This window comes from Asterias amurensis, chromosome 7 (assembly GCF_032118995.1).
Source record: "Asterias amurensis chromosome 7, ASM3211899v1".
NCBI lineage: Eukaryota > Metazoa > Echinodermata > Asteroidea > Forcipulatida > Asteriidae > Asterias > Asterias amurensis.
Window position 1 is genome coordinate 22,351,339 of NC_092654.1, and position 16,510 is coordinate 22,367,848.

At 38.9% G+C, this 16,510-nt stretch overlaps 1 protein-coding gene across 2 annotated transcripts in view; it reads right to left on the reverse strand.

The window, feature by feature from the left end:
- Window positions 1-16,510, reverse strand: part of LOC139939351 (uncharacterized) — a 102,320-nt gene that overhangs the window by 57,435 nt on the left and 28,375 nt on the right. Inside the window, exons 21-23 of one of the 2 annotated variants that reach the window (XM_071935156.1) lie at window positions 16,173-16,271; window positions 11,182-11,223; window positions 10,699-10,814 (exon numbers count right to left, since the gene is read on the reverse strand). The exons of the other annotated variant lie outside the window; for it this stretch is intronic. Of the exons in view, the coding sequence (XP_071791257.1) occupies window positions 10,699-10,814; window positions 11,182-11,223; window positions 16,173-16,271 (257 nt within the window). The remainder of the gene's footprint in view (window positions 1-10,698; window positions 10,815-11,181; window positions 11,224-16,172; window positions 16,272-16,510) is intronic. 2 annotated transcript variants of the gene reach the window in all.

A 16,510-nucleotide genomic window follows, 5' to 3' on the forward strand; every position in this document is an offset into this window, starting at 1 on the left:
CGGGAGGAGGGTTATGTTATCGCAACTAGTGCAGACATGGGCCAATTTCATAGAGCTGCTTAGCACAAAAATTTGCTTAGCATGAAATGTCTTCCTAAATAAAATTAAAAAAAGGATTACCAACCAATTTTTCCATTTAATGCATATTGCTTGTTACAGGTATTTAGCTGTTGTTTGCTTATCATGTGGAAATCATGTGGAAATTGGGTTGGTAATCCAACGTTGTGGTAATCCCGTTTTTATCAAGGCAAAACATTTCATGCTAAGCAAAATGTTGTGCTTAGCAGCTCTATGAAATTAGGCCCAGTTGGTTTCCCTGGAGATGACCACAGACCCTGACAAGTTGCGTCATGCTCTATTTTTAACCGTGGGTGATACCTGACCTAAGATTTTTAACAAGAGACGTCAAGGAATATTTGGTTAGGGGACCAGACTAGCCTATGTGTTAATGCATATATCAATGGGGGATTTACGTAGTTCTTTAGACATGAATTTTGAAATTTTACACCTCTCTTTTGAGCCGGAAGACAAAGTCACAATGGGGTCATGTCTGTGAGGCGTTTACGGAGTTTTGAAAGACGATTCCGATGATGTTTTGATTGTAAGAATCCCTCATGTAAATCAAAAGTTATGATTTTTGAAATAATAAATTTGAGTTTTAATAACTCAAGAAATGACGTCATCATGACGTAACTTCAACGGTTTGTTCTCCTAATGAATGTCTATCTATGTGTAGTTCATACGGTCTTTGGAAAGATGTTTCTGTTAGCGGACAAGGGACGTAGAGAAGAAGAATAAGAAGAACTAGACTTAATTTTTTTTTCATAACAAAAACAAGTTGTTCGACTTCCGGGAGTACAAAAAACAACCCTGGTGGATAATTATCAAAAGAAAAACCCATGAAGTTAGGCCTTTTCAGAGCATTTTACATGCACTTCCGGTTTAGACAGGTCAAAAGGTCAGGAGAAGGTCACCAACATAATCCATTTTTGTGAAGTACGAAAAGCCCTTTCATATGATGTGTAGTGTGTTAAAATAGCTTTTGTGGTTGAGAAAATAGGAACTGATGAATAATCACGACTGGAGAAGAGACTAACTAAACCGGAAGGGAAATGTTTGTTAAAAACGCATAATAATAATAGTAATAATAATAATAATAGTAATAATAATAATAATAATAATAATAATAATAATAATAATAATAATAATAATAATAATAATAATAATAATAATAATAATATTAATAATAGTAATAGTAATAGTAATAGTAATAGTAATAGTAATAGTAATAGTAATAGTAATAGTAATAGTAATAGTAATAGTAATAGTAATAGTAATAGTAATAGTAATAGTAATAGTAATAGTAATAGTAATAGTAATAGTAATAGTAATAGTAATAGTAATAGTAATAGTAATAGTAATAGTAATAGTAATAGTAATAGTAATAGTAATAGTAATAGTAATAGTAATAGTAATAGTAATAGTAATAGTAATAGTAATAGTAATAGTAATAGTAATAGTAATAGTAATAGTAATAGTAATAGTAATAGTAATAGTAATAGTAATAGTAATAGTAATAGTAATAGTAATAGTAATAGTAATAGTAATAGTAATAGTAATAGTAATAGTAATAGTAATAGTAATAGTAATAGTAATAGTAATAGTAATAGTAATAGTAATAGTAATAGTAATAGTAATAGTAATAGTAATAGTAATAGTAATAGTAATAGTAATAGTAATAGTAATAGTAATAGTAATAGTAATAGTAATAGTAATAGTAATAGTAATAGTAATAGTAATAGTAATAGTAATAGTAATAGTAATAGTAATAGTAATAGTAATAGTAATAGTAATAGTAATAGTAATAGTAATAGTAATAGTAATAGTAATAGTAATAGTAATAGTAATAGTAATAGTAATAGTAATAGTAATAGTAATAGTAATAGTAATAGTAATAGTAATAGTAATAGTAATAGTAATAGTAATAGTAATAGTAATAGTAATAGTAATAGTAATAGTAATAGTAATAGTAATAGTAATAGTAATAGTAATAGTAATAGTAATAGTAATAGTAATAGTAATAGTAATAGTAATAGTACTAGTACTAGTACTAGTACTAGTACTAGTACTAGTACTAGTACTAGTACTAGTACTAGTACTAGTACTAGTACTAGTACTAGTACTAGTACTAGTACTAGTACTAGTACTAGTAATAGTAATAGTAATAGTAATAGTAATAGTAATAGTAATAGTAATAGTAATAGTAATGTTATTGTTATTGTTATTGTTATTGTTATTGTTATTGTTATTGTTATTGTTATTGTTATTGTTATTGTTATTGTTATTGTTATTGTTATTGTTATTGTTATTGTTATTGTTATTGTTATTGTTATTGTTATTGTTATTGTTATTGTTATTGTTATTGTTATTGTTATTGTTATTGTTATTGTTATTGTTATTGTTATTGTTATTGTTATTGTTATTGTTATTGTTATTGTTATTGTTATTGTTATTGTTATTGTTATTGTTATTGTTATTGTTATTGTTATTGTTATTGTTATTGTTATTGTTATTGTTATTGTTAATAATAATAATAATAATAATAATAATAATAATAATAATAATTTCAGATGCGTGTCGCGGCTGAAGAAAAAGACCTGTCAACCCATGAGTGTCGAGACTTGGGTTCAATGAGGAGAAGCATGGAACTTGATCGAAGATTCCTTGATGGAGGGTAAACTTGAAGCAGTTCAGAAATATAGTGGGGAGCCTTGCCATTAAGAGCTTTGTGGACAATGAGCATCAGCTTGAAGATGATTCGTTGAGAGATAGGGAGCCAGTGTAGTTGTTTCAGAATGGGGGTGATAGCACAGGATTTTCTAGACAGTGTCACAATGCGGGCAGCAGTATTTTGGAGCCGTTGAAGTCGGGAAATCTGGTGTTAGGAAGACTGTAGAGAAGAGCAATGCCGTTGTCAAGACGAGAAGTAACAAATGCGTGAATGACCTTTTCAGTGGCACTTTTGTCCAGGTACTTGCGAATCTTACCTATATTCCTGATGTGATATGATGATAAACGAACAATGTTGTTGATATGTGGCTGAAGTGTCATCGATGAATAAAAAATAACCCCTCAGTTCCGAGCTTTCAGCGAGGGAGCTATCCGAGCATCACCGATGGAGATGTATGGCACTGAAACCTTAGTTAACTGTTGACGTGACCCAAATAAAAGGAACTCTGTTTTATCATCATTTAACTTCAGGAAGTTTTGTTGTGTCCAACGTCGAATCTCTTGGATGCATTTCTCAAGTCTTGCAATAGATGCATTGGCGTTTTCTTGAGAAGGTTTAAACGTGATGTATAGCTGAGTGTCGTCTGCGAACACATGGTAATTCAGATTAAATTTAAGGATGATGTCACGAATCGGTAAAGTGTACAGCGTAAACCACTGCGGGCCGAGTACCGATCCCTGTGGCACAGAGTAGTTCAAAACAACAGGTTCGGATATCGCAGTGCCAATACATACATGCTGAGTTCTATTGTGGAGATACGATTTGCACCATGCTAGGGCTGTGTCCTCTATGCCAAGGTGATTCTGGAGCCGAGAGAGAAGGATGTTATGATCAACAGTGTCAAAAGCAGCACTCAAGTCTAGCAGGAATAGTGCTGTAAGGTTACCATTGTCCATATAGTGAGGTGGATTAAGGACAAAAAACACGAAGATCGTGACACGGCGGACAAAAGCACCAAATTTTCACCAAAGTATCAGTTTGACCCGTAGATTTCAAAAAAGTCATGCTGCACAACAATCTCTGCATCACTAACACTTTCTTCAACACAAAGCCCCAACACAAGGTATCCTGGAGACACCCTAGATCAAAGCATTGGCACCAACTTGACCTCGTGCTCACAAGACGTAGGGACCTGGGCAGCGTCAAGATAACCCGCAGCTACCAAAGTGCAGACTGTGATACAGACCACTCCCTTGTGTGCAGCAAAAAAAAAGCTTCAACTACGGAGAGTTCACAGATCCAAGAAGGCAGGGCAGCCTCGCATTGACACGAACAAGACTTACAACCCAGAGATGGTGGAAGCGTTTGTCCAGGTCCAAAAAGATGTCTTGCCAAGAGTACCCAATTCCGATGTCAGCGGAAGATGGGAACACCTCAAGGATGCTGTCTACAATGCCACTAGTTCGGCAAGAGGCCGTTCGAGGCTCATGCTAAGGAGATTTCAACTCTCATAGAATATAAGAGACGCGCTCTCTCAGCATACAAACACTCACCTTCTGTGACAAACTTGCAGTCACCACGGACCACGTGAAACCGAGGCCAACAGTAATGTAAGAGGTATGTACGAGGGAATAAAGCAGGCCACCTGAAGATGACCGCTCCTCTGAAGTCAGTTACCAGTAAGGTCCTAAGGACCCTCTGAAGGAGATGGATCGATTGGTGGAGCACTACTCAGAGCTGTACTCCAGAGAGAACTATGTCAACACAGAAGTTCTGAACAACAAAGATTGCCTGTGTATCATGGACGAACTGGACAGTGAACAAAAACTAGAAGAACTTGGCAAAGCGCTAGATACACTCTCCCCGGAAAAAGCTTCAGGAAAAGAAAGATGGCATCCCTGAAGTCCTCAAGTGCGTAAAAGGAATCCTCATCAAGGATCTGCATGAGATATTTTGCCAGTGCTGCAGAGAAGGTACAGTGCCACAAGACATGAGAGACGCCAACATTGTCACTCTCTACAAAAACAAAGGTGACAGGAGTGATTGCAACAACTATTGCACCATCTCTCTCTTAGCATTGTGGGGAATTCTTTGCTTGAGTTGTCGTAAAGAGACTTTGAATTCTTGGTGAAAGAGTCTACCCAGAGTCTCAGTGTGGTTTCAAGCCAAACTGTCGACCATTGACATGATATTCTCAATCAGACATGTGCAACAAAAGTGTAGGGAGTAGGGAAAGCCACTCGATCTACATCGCCGTGTCGACCTCACCAAGGACTTTGACCTCGTGAGCAGAGACAGCCTTATTTAGATCCTGGCCAAGATTGGTTGCCCTCCTGCTCTGCTTCGCATCGTTAGTCCTTTCAAGAGAACTTTAAGGGGTCCATAGTTTCAGTGGCTCAACATCTGAACCCTTCGAACTCTGCAACAGTGTAAAGCAGGGCTATGTCTGGCTGCAACCCTTTTTGGCATTTTCTGCTATGTTCTACCCAAGCATGCTCTTGGGTCAGCCACAGAGGGCATCTACCTTCGTACGTGGTCGGATGGAATCCTCTTCGACCTCTCAAGACTCGGAGCCAAGACCAGAGTAAGAACGAGATGCCTTAAAGATTTCCTGTTTGCAGACGACACAGCCATCACTACACACACACACCAGATGACCTGCAGCAGCTCATGGATCGATGTTCTGCAGCTTGCAAAGACTTTGGACTTACCATCAGTCTAACAAAAACGCAGGTAAGGGGCCAGGATGTTGATGGACCACTGTCTACCAGCATCGCCAACCATGACCTTGAGGCTGTCCATGAGTTTGTGTATCATGTCTCAACCATCTCCAACAATCTCTCGCTTGAAGTAGAACTCAACAGGCGTATAGGAAAGGCTGCAACAACACTCTCCACACTTACAAAGAGAGTATGATGCAACAAAAAAGCTATCAGAGCATACCAAAGTCGAGGCCTACAAGGCTTGTTTGGTGAAAACGCCTTCCACATAAAGATGCCTAAGGCGCATCCTCTGCATCTCCTGGAGAGACCACATACCAATAACAGTGCTTGACAGAGCGGCAAGTCTCCTTGTTTACCACCCTCAAGTAGAGACGCATGCCTTGGCTGGGACATGTCACCAAGTGGAGGACGGACGTTTCCCAAAAGACCTCCTGTATGGAGAGCTGGCATCAGGGAAGAGGGCGTTCGATCGGAAGACCCAAAGCTGCGCTACAAAGACACTTCTAAGTGTGACCTCCAAGTCACTTGCCATCAATACAACCACCTGGGAAGCAGCCACTGCAGACCGATGAGCCCGGAGGCAGGAGGTGTAGAGAGGTATTTCCAAGTTCGAGGAAGACCTGTCGTAACGTGCAGATGAGGGATGACTCCCGAGGAAGGCCCAGCCTCAAGCAGTTAGAACAGCTTCATCTTTCACCTGTAGTTATTGCGGTAAGAGACTGTCATACCGGAATTGGACTCTACAGCCACACCATTCGCTATTCCCTAGCCGAAATCCAACGACACAACTCCGCGGTTCTCAAGGATTGACGAATGCCTACTATACTACTATTAATTTTTTTTTATACAAAAAAGTTTCATTTTTGACCCAACATGTATGTGAGACTTTTTTGCAACCTTCCCTGTGAAGTTCCCCATATTCGCTATTCCACATAATTAATCTACCCTATAACCTATATCCGGTAAGAATCATTGTGTTTCAGTGTGTTTAGTGTTTTGGTGGATAGTATTGATTATGATATCATGATAACATCACGGTATCTTATAGATCAGTGCCACGGTAATTGTACCATATGAACACAAAAAGATTAGCATTTTGGCGAAACCACACGACATTAATTTTGTTTTCAAACTTCTTGTGATTTGTGTAGTATTAATGATGATGACGTCATAATTACATCATTATACTCATCATAAAGTATATTATTTGTTTACAAACTAATACCACCCTAATTGAATTCCTTGACCTTTACAAACATAATTTTGGCATGTAGAAATCCCACCGCATGGCATTTTCCTATGCTTTAATACATAAAAAGAAGTTATGACGTCATAATGACGTAATTCAAGGTGATGCCATTCTCAGATTTTTTGGAGCATGACTTTTTTGAAATCTGTGGGTCAAACTGATACTTTGGTGAAAAAATGGTGCTTTTGTCCGCCGTGTCACGATCTTTTCCTCACTAATAGAAGAGAGAATATCGTTGCTCACACGGACTAGTGCAGCCTCGGTCCCATGGAAAGGCTTGTATGCTGACTGGAACACGTCGGACAGGTTGAAAGTATGAATGTGATCAGAAATACGTGATGACACTACTCGTTCGATGACTTTTCCAAGATATTTTAAGTTTGCAACCGGTCTGTAGTTTTTGAATATCTCCTTGTCCAGGTTTGGTTTCTTGATGAGCGGCCTGATGTAGGAAACTTTGAGGCTATCGGGGAAACAACCGGAACTGATAGATTCGTTTACAAGCTTCGTGATGTAGGGTACAAATATATCAATGTTTTGCTTTATCATAGATGTTGATACTGGATCCAGCTCACAGGATTTTGAAGGAGATTTCATAATAACCCTTTGAATTTCAGCAACAGTGGCAGGCTCAAACACAGATAGTCTACACTCTGGTTGAAGATGTGGCAATGTCTGCGGCACGTTGTAATGGACTGATGAAAATGATGAGCGGATGTCTGAAATCTTGGTGACAAAGAATTTCTGGAACTCATTTGCTAAGTCCTGGTCATTGTAGGTGGATGGAAGGACAGGGGTTTTGGGTTTGAGCAACAACTTACCAATTATCTTGAAGAGCTTCTTTGATCTCCTGAGGATTCTTGTACTTGAGATGAATAATGGATGATCTTTGCCTGGTTGATCAAATTCCTAACTACTTTACATTGGTTGCGATATTATTGTCGTTGTATTGCCAATTTGCCATTTTTCCGCCACTTCCGCTCCAGTTGACGACAGATCTTTCTCGCTGTACGACCTTGACTGATCTCGTTTTCCAAGGTGCGTATTTATCCAAGATGTCACTGACTGTAATCTCATATTGGCTGACATAGGAATCCAAGCAGTCATGATCAACTTCTAGATTTGCTAAATGAGTGCCTATGTCGCGGAACACTTCGGGAGGATTCACATGTTTCCATTGATGGCTCTTTATAGTGACGGTTGGGACTTTGGGCTTGCACAGACTCATGTTACACATGACTGCATAATGGTCAGATAATCCAGGTAGAATAACAAAGTTTGAGACAATTGGTGGGGAGATTTCACGAGTTATGACAAGGTCCAGGCAATGACCGAGACGATGAGTCGGCTCCTTGATATGCTGGGTAAGACCAAAAGCTTGAAATAGATGCTTAAACTGGTTTGCATTGGTGTTGTGGACGTCATCAACATGAATGTTAAAATCACCGGTGATGATGATTTCCGATGGATGAAGCAGATATTCCAAAATCAAATTCTCAAACTCCCTTAGAAAACTTGAGAAAGTCACATGTTGGCCGTTTGAATCCCTTTCACGTCTGTATACAATGACAAGGCGAACAGATTTAGAGTTTCCGGAAACTTCAGCATGAAGAAATTCAAAAGTTGTGTACTGGACGTCATTACTTTTCACAGAGACAGATAAAGTAGATCTGTACAGTATTGCAACTCCTCCACCAGTCTTGTGAGGTCTTGGGATGTGATGAAAGTAGTAGCCAGCAGGGGTACACTGACGACATGTTAAGTTGTCGTCTGGTCTCAGCCATGTTTCTGAAATGGCAATAAGGTCCAGATCTTTTTGCAGAACAAAATCAGCAAAATCGTCATACTTGTTACAGATGGACTGTGTGTTTAGAACACAAAGGCTGAGTTGAGATTTGGCTGTAGTCACTGGTACTGGAACAGAAGGGAGTGTAACTTCGGGTACAGGGGGTTTATGAACAGTTCTACGGCGACCAGCTTTTTTACCACGATGTGTAGGTCGATAAACAGTACTGGGATTTACAAAAAGGCCAAGGTTCTGTAATGATAATATACAGGAAGGCAGCAGAGTTGTAGCACGTGTGGATGGGGCATAACGGAGACTGAGAAGCTTGTTTCGTGAGTAGGAATTTGCAGAGATGTATAGATTGTCTAAATAGCTTTTGTGGTTGAGATAGGAATTTATGAATAATGACGACTGGAGAAGAGACTAACTGAACGAAAGGGAAATGTTGATTGAAAACGCCTTGAAAACAGACTATAAACGATCAGCTGATATAAAATTAAAAAAAGGAAGTTGAAAAAAATGCATATCGAACTATGTGCGAAGTTTCAAGTTCATACGAGTTTGGGAAGTGTGCTTTTGTTCGAGGACAAGGGACGAAGAGAAGAAGAAGATGAAGAAGTATAAAAAAAAACTAAAAAAAACAACAACTATAATTTAGTGTTTGTAGAAACAAACACTAGGTGTTCGGCTATTGTTGGGTCAGTGATTGAATCAATGAAAAAAGTGTTGTTAATAGCTCGTCAAATTGCAAAGAAATCAAAACCAAACAGTTTTCTCGATGTGTAATAATTTTATTGTAAAGCATCAAAAAGTGTACATTTCAACCTAAAAGCCTTTAAATAATGCCTTTTCAAAGCATTTTACAGGCACATCCGGTTTAAAAAGGTCAAAAGGTCAAGAGAAGGTCACCAACATACCCATTTTTGTAAAGTACGTAAGGCCCTTTCATATGATGCATAGATTGTCAAAATAGCTTTTGTGGTTGAGGAAATGTGAACAGATGCATAATGACGACTGGAGAAGAGACTAACTAACCGGAAGGACATTTTTTGTTAAAAACGCCTTGAAAACAGACTACGTACGTAACGCCCTTTCATTTGATGTATAGAATTGTCAAAATTTGTTTGGTAATCCAGTTTTATCAAGGAAGAAATTTCATGCTAAGCAAATTTGCGTGCTTATGCTTAGCAGCTCTATGAAATTGGTCCCTGTTGAGAGTCGAACCCTCAACCTTCCACATAGTGTTGTTTTCGGTCTCAGTTTGCTGTTTTGATTCGTGGATTTCCTTAATTTGCTCTTTACTCTTTGTTCACTTGTTACTCTTTGTACAGGAACCATACTGATAAGGCTACCCTACCTCATTAAATAAATAAATAAATGAATACATTGTAGATTGGAACAATGAGTCAGATTTATACACAATAATACAACAACAACTCAGAGCAGAGTGTCAGGAGCAGCATTGTGAGACTACTGTCAATAGACAGTAAAGGAACATTACATAATTGGTAAGAACAAAATTCGTCTAAGATCACAAAATAATTTACAAAAAACTTCCAGTCTAATAATGATGATAGAAAACATCCCTTGGAATATTTCTGTCTGAAATGTCATATTTTATGAGAAATAAACAAAACGAATTTCCCCATTGGAGTTGATCACCCACGGTGAGCGTTTTATAGCAGTGGACGCTATTGGTAATTACGGAAAATATTTAGTAGCATAAAACCTTACTTGGTAACGTGTAATGGGGAGAGGTTGATAGTATAAAACATTGTGAGAAACGGCTCCCTCTGAAGTGACGTAGTTTTCGAGAAAGAAGTAGTTATCTCGCAACTTCGACGACCAATTGAGCTAAAATTTTTACAGGTTTGATATTTTATGCATAGATACATCAAGCGAGAAGACTACACCAAGCAATTACCAGTAGTATCCAGTGTCTTTAAATCGATGTCATGCAAATGTGTTATCGGTTTTTCACAATTTTCGCGTGACCAAGATGGCCGATCGATCTCAAACTTCTACAGGTTTGTCAGTTTGTGTAATATGCTGGATTACATAATAGACTTACACTGCCAACAGCTGTTTTGCTAGCGAAAAAAAAAGAAGCGATTCTGTAATGTTCATTTGAAATAAAGAAAACTTTCATCAACTTCATAATCCCGAAATATCCAATATTATCCTAAAACTTTAGAGAATTAAGCCCTACCTCTTTTGTGAAATCGCCCACCAATGTTTCGCATTCCATTGACGTTGCATTGGTTGTCGCATTACAACTACTATTGGATGTCACAGCAATCTCAATTTGGACAGTCTTTTCACCCTCTATGAAAAATAATATACAAATACTTAAGTTTTATGAGTGCAATGGTGCGAATATTTTCATGAGTTGAAAGAAGGAATGTTGTTTTCAAGTTGCACACTTATTGTAACAAAAAAATGCACGGTGAACGACGTAGCGTGCAATGGTGTGTTTATATATCAACACGTGACAACCAACAGGTTGCTGGGGTGTTATATAATATAACTTGCACCCAAATAAGTAATAACCAATCTCATTTCAAAAGCGATCTGAAATGTCATTGGGTCTGTTCAGAGCTGCTAAAAACCGGGCGAACTTATGTGAAGTTATTTAATAAATTATTTCTACTATTATTTACTATTAATTATACATGGTTTGAGTCTGGCTTACCAACTTTTGCATATTGATCGTCAGGAAAAAGTGGCACTGCCTCTGTAGGGAAAAACAAAATTCGAGCATTATGTGTATGAAATATTTTGGAAAGTAAATCTGTAGGTAAACTTTTATTCCATCAAAGTTAAGGGTTTTAGGACCTTTCTTTATGCTCACTACCGCTTCATCGCTACAATCGGCTTAAAGCGAAAGTATACGTTTGGTAATCACTTTTAATATTTATGGCAACACAAACTTTTGATTAGAAACCTAGAGTAGCTTAAACAAATTGAGGAACATTTCACTTCGAAGTAATGTAGTTATGGAAGAAAGATGTCAGTTATAACACCCCAAAATTTGAATCTGAGAAGCATTACTGTGAGTAACGCCAGTCTTAGATTATGTATTCCATATACAGATTACTTTTCCTGCATGGATGTATCTGCTCTACCTTCCGCGTTTTCGTGTCTGCTATAGTGTCACTGTCACTGGTTCGTCTTTGTGGCTTGTTAGCATTGAACAGGCTATTAGGACCAGTGTGTGACGGTTATAAAGACACCCCACAGAGTTTTCTTATTTTTCCTTTAAATGTACTACTTTTTTTCATTTGTAAACGTATTACTTACATTACCTTTTATCTTTCCGTTTTAGAAACGTTTATTTATGCAAATCAACCTCTTTACACTTGCGCACTCATAAGCTACACGTTCACATTTCCACTCACTTTCAAATTATGTTCACGAGAGACAACACCAACGGACTCTCTCTTCTCCTATTTTCCAGTTTCCAGATCAATAAAATATTTGTGAACGGCAAATCTATTATTACATCCTGGTCACAAGTGAATGAACCATAGTCCTGAGGCTGGTTCCAAATAGTCGACCACAGTGGTCAATCAATGGACGACCAGCCTGGGGCCTTATTCATGAAGCGTTCTTAGGCCTTAGTAAGCACTTACGTGTTACTAGTTCGTTCTTATAGCGAGTTGCGTCATATTCACGAAGCACTCGTAACTTCAATCGAGTGCGTAAGTCCTTACTAGTGCTACGTGGGGTGTTTTCGGCTTCGTAGCGTTTTCTTAAACCCTATTTCAATATTCCTGGCCAATATTTTCGGGCGAATTGAGCTTTATGTCAATTACAACAACTTTTAATATGTTTTACAATCCTTGCGACATTTTCTCAAACTTTCTCAACATTTTTGAGAATTTACTAACCTATTTTTTCTCACTTTTTAGTAAATTTTTCGTGATTTTGTTATTTTATTTCGTCATTAATTAATTATTTATGTTTATTTATTTAGTTAATAGTAAAAAATAATAGTGGACATGTATAATTCGCGGGTATCCATCTAAATATGTTCATGGCGCCAGTGACACAATAAACGGGGAAAAGTTATGAAGTCCTCATTCGATGAGTCTTGAGGGAAGTTTTAAACAAAGCTATTGATGGAGAAAGTTTAACATGATCCGGCAAGTCGTTCCATAATGAAGGAGCAGCAGAAGTAATTGATCTTTCACCCCACGATGTTTTTGCCAGGGGTTTCCTTAAAAGATGTTTGTTATTAGATCGCATATTATACTGGCAGTTGGAAGTATGGGGTTGGAGTCCTTCTGAGAGATATGGTGATAAAGTGCCTTTTGATATGAGCGATAGACATACACAAGGATCTTGAAGATGATTCTATCCTTAATGGGTAGCCAATGAAGATCTTGTATGATAGATGTGATGTGACTCTAGTGTTGGACCGGGTTACAAAATTACGGCAATATTTTGAAGGCGAGACAAGCGGTAAATTTATTATGCAGTCCATAGAGGAGAGAGTTTCCCATGTCAAGTCGGGAGGTTACAAAGCTGTGCGAACGATTTGCTCTGTAGTATTTACTTCGTTTACTTTATTTACTTCGTTTATATACTTCGTTTATTTATGTATTTTATATTTTTAGTTTAGGGGTAACCAAATACATTTTGTACTCTCACTGCATGTTTGCGTCGTGTGAAAGCTTGCGAAATCTCTGAATGTCATCCCATTTGTGATGAACCACTTTGGTAGTTCTGAGGACTTTTCCAACACAGTTGATTCTCCGCGATTTGCCCAGGTGTCGGCCTTTCTCTTCGGCGTTACAACATCTGAAATTGTGTTATTAAGCACCTACCAATGCAACAATGCAACAAGGTCAACTAACTTCACTATCTCAGTAGGCGAGAAACTTCACCTTCCAATGATTCCCCTTTCCTTTGCCTCCTCCTCGCGTTGCGGGACAACGGTCTTTCTCCTTACTTTAGTCTGGCGATCCATGTTTACATGATGAAAAATATCTCCAAAATGACGATTGCCAGTCTAGTCACTGTATAAATACTCGTTTTGGACAATGAGATCACGCTCCAGTGAATTACATAACAAATCCATGACTGTTCAGCTCAAGCGCGTTCCCGCTTAAGAAGGCGTTACGAGAGGTTTAGTAAGTAACGCGGTAGTAAAGCGATACGAATGCTTCGTGAATAACACGTAAGGGCTTACTAAAGTCTTACTAACGTCTTACTTAGAGCCACGTAAGTGACCGATTTACTGTGAACAAGCTTCTTGGTGGAAGTGAAACTGCTCTCCCATCTACCACTCCAGATGCTACATCACTCTGCAATCGCTTCTCAAATTACTTTGCTGACAAAGTTGCAACCATTCGCAATGATTTGGAAGACCAAGCTCCTCATCTACCGCAGGAGAAAACGACACCAATACCATATCGCAATTGCTCAACCCAGTTAGCAGAACTTCGACCATCAAATCCCATTGAGCTATTGAAAATCATCAAAGATAGTCCATCAAAGTCGTGTTCGCTTGACACCATTCCAACAGACATCTTGAAGCAATCTGTTGAAGCTCACCTTCCAATCCTCCTCAGTCTGGTTAATACGTCATTCATCACCGGGACTTTCTCAACGAATCTTAAGAAGGCAGTCATCACCCCAATCCTCAAGAAACCTAACCTCGATAAGGAACACCTTTCGAATTATCGTCCAGTTTCCAACTTGCCCTTCATTGGAAAGCTCCTTGAAAGACTAGCAAACAAGAGGCTCATTGAACACTTCAACATCAATAACCTCAATGAAGATCTTCAGTCGGCCTATAAGAAACACCACAGCACAGAAAGCACTCTACTGAAGGTTCATCATGACATATCAACTGCTCTGAGTGTCAACAAAGCGTGCCTTCTTGTGCTGTTAGACCTGTCCGCCGCTTTCGACACTATCGACCAAGATCGCCTTATGTGTGTCCTTGAAAGGCAGTTTGGTGTTGTAGGCAAAGCAAAAGCATGGTTCGCATCATACCTATCTCATCGCTCCCAGCGCATCAACATTGGCTCCTTCACATCTGATGAATTCCCTCTGAGATTTGGTGTTCCACAAGGGTCAGTGCTTGGCCCCATACTGTTCAATGTATACACTGCGCCACTAGAAGCCGTCATCACATCCTATGAAATACACTACCATAAATATGCTGATGACATCCAGCTATACATCTTCTACAATCCAAACCTCGACGGTGATCTTGAACGATCTAAGCATCACCTCTCTTCGTGCACGGAAATAGGAAATACCTGACCACATCTTCATGTCGCACTGTTATCCAGTCTCTGGTCGTCTCAAACATCGACTACTGTAATGCCATTCTCTACGGAGCTACAGGTTGTCAGATTGCCAGACTACAACGTATCCAGAACCACGCAGCTCGCTTAATCACTGGAACTAGCAAATTCCAGCACATCACTCCCATCCTGCAACAACTCAATTGGCTTCCGGTTTCGGACAGAATCAAGCTCAAAACAATGCTCTTTGTTTGGAAATGCCTTCACTCCTCAGCACCTGTCTACCTCAAAAATCTTCTCTCCATTTATCATCGCGACAGCTGACTCCGTAAATTGGACGCCGCAACAAAACTTACTCCCACCATCTGTAAGAAACTGGTTGGTCAGGGTGCCTTTGTTATAGCGGCCCCAACCTATGGAACAAACTCCCCAAGAAATCCGCCAGTCTGACTCAATCATGACATTCAAAAAACTGTTGAAGACCGATCTGTTCAGAGCCCATTAATTTGTTTATTGTTTATTCTCCTTCTGTTCAGCGCCTTGATCTAGAGTCTAGGATATGTGCGTTTTATAAGAACTTTGTATTATTATTATTATTATTATTATTATTATTATTATTATTGTTTGTTGTTGTTGTTGTTGCTGTTGCTGTTGCTGTTGCTGTTGCTGTTGCTGTTGCTGTTGCTGTTGCTGTTGCTGTTGCTGTTGCTGTTGCTGTTGCTGTTGCTGTTGCTGTTGCTGTTGCTGTTGCTGTTGCTGTTGCTGTTGCTGTTGCTGTTGCTGTTGCTGTTGTTGTTGTTGTTGTTGTTGTTGTTGTTGTTATTTACGAGGGCTTCATGAATAAGGCCCCTGGACCGTACATGTACTTTGCACGTGTGTTTACTCTACGCATTGCAAGCAAAGTCTGCCTTGATTGACGTCACAATAGGGGTAGGCGGAGTCAGCCCCCAAAACAACTTTATATATTTTTTAAACATATAATTATGCATGACGTCATAATTCGTACCCAAAATGAGGCTATGAGGCTATGGGTTGCAGTGGCTGCGCCCATCGCCTCGTTTTCCAACATGATGAGCGCATAGATATAGAATATAATAACTAGATCGGCCGCGCGTACATACGCGCCATTGCCTATGTAGAACAAGTTTTGGTTCGCCATGGACGCAGTAAAAAAGTCACGTTCGAAAGAAGACGCGCAGAAAAAGAACACGCGCTAATTAATGTCACGTGCTGACGGCAAAAAGTCACGTGCTGACGGCACATAAAATGTACACGGGAGATAGGCCATGGCGGCCCCCATGCCAGAACCCGCGTATGTACGCGCGGCCGATCTAGTTGTTCTATTTTATATCTATGGGTGAGCGTGGCATCAGTCACCGCGTGAGTGACGCGCGTGCAAGGGGTAAATAAAGGTTATACTTACTGGAACAATCTTCCCCTGTCCATTTTTCCGTACATGCACAAGAGCAACTTTTGTCGTTCAAAGTTCCACCGTTCATGCATTTCAACCACTGTGGACAAACTAGAAAATGTTTGGTGACTTTTAAATAGGTTTATTGGTTTAAATAGCAACGTTTCAAACGACACGGCCAGGTCGAGCAGAATTGAACTTGAATTAAAATAATAACAAAAATAATTGTATTAATTATAGGCCTAGGTGTTAAATTTGCATTGGGAGTTAAAAGTATTCATTCGGTTTTACCCATAATTATACAGCAAGGTATGTTTAAGCACAGTGTACTCAGTACTTTCTCGAGCTCT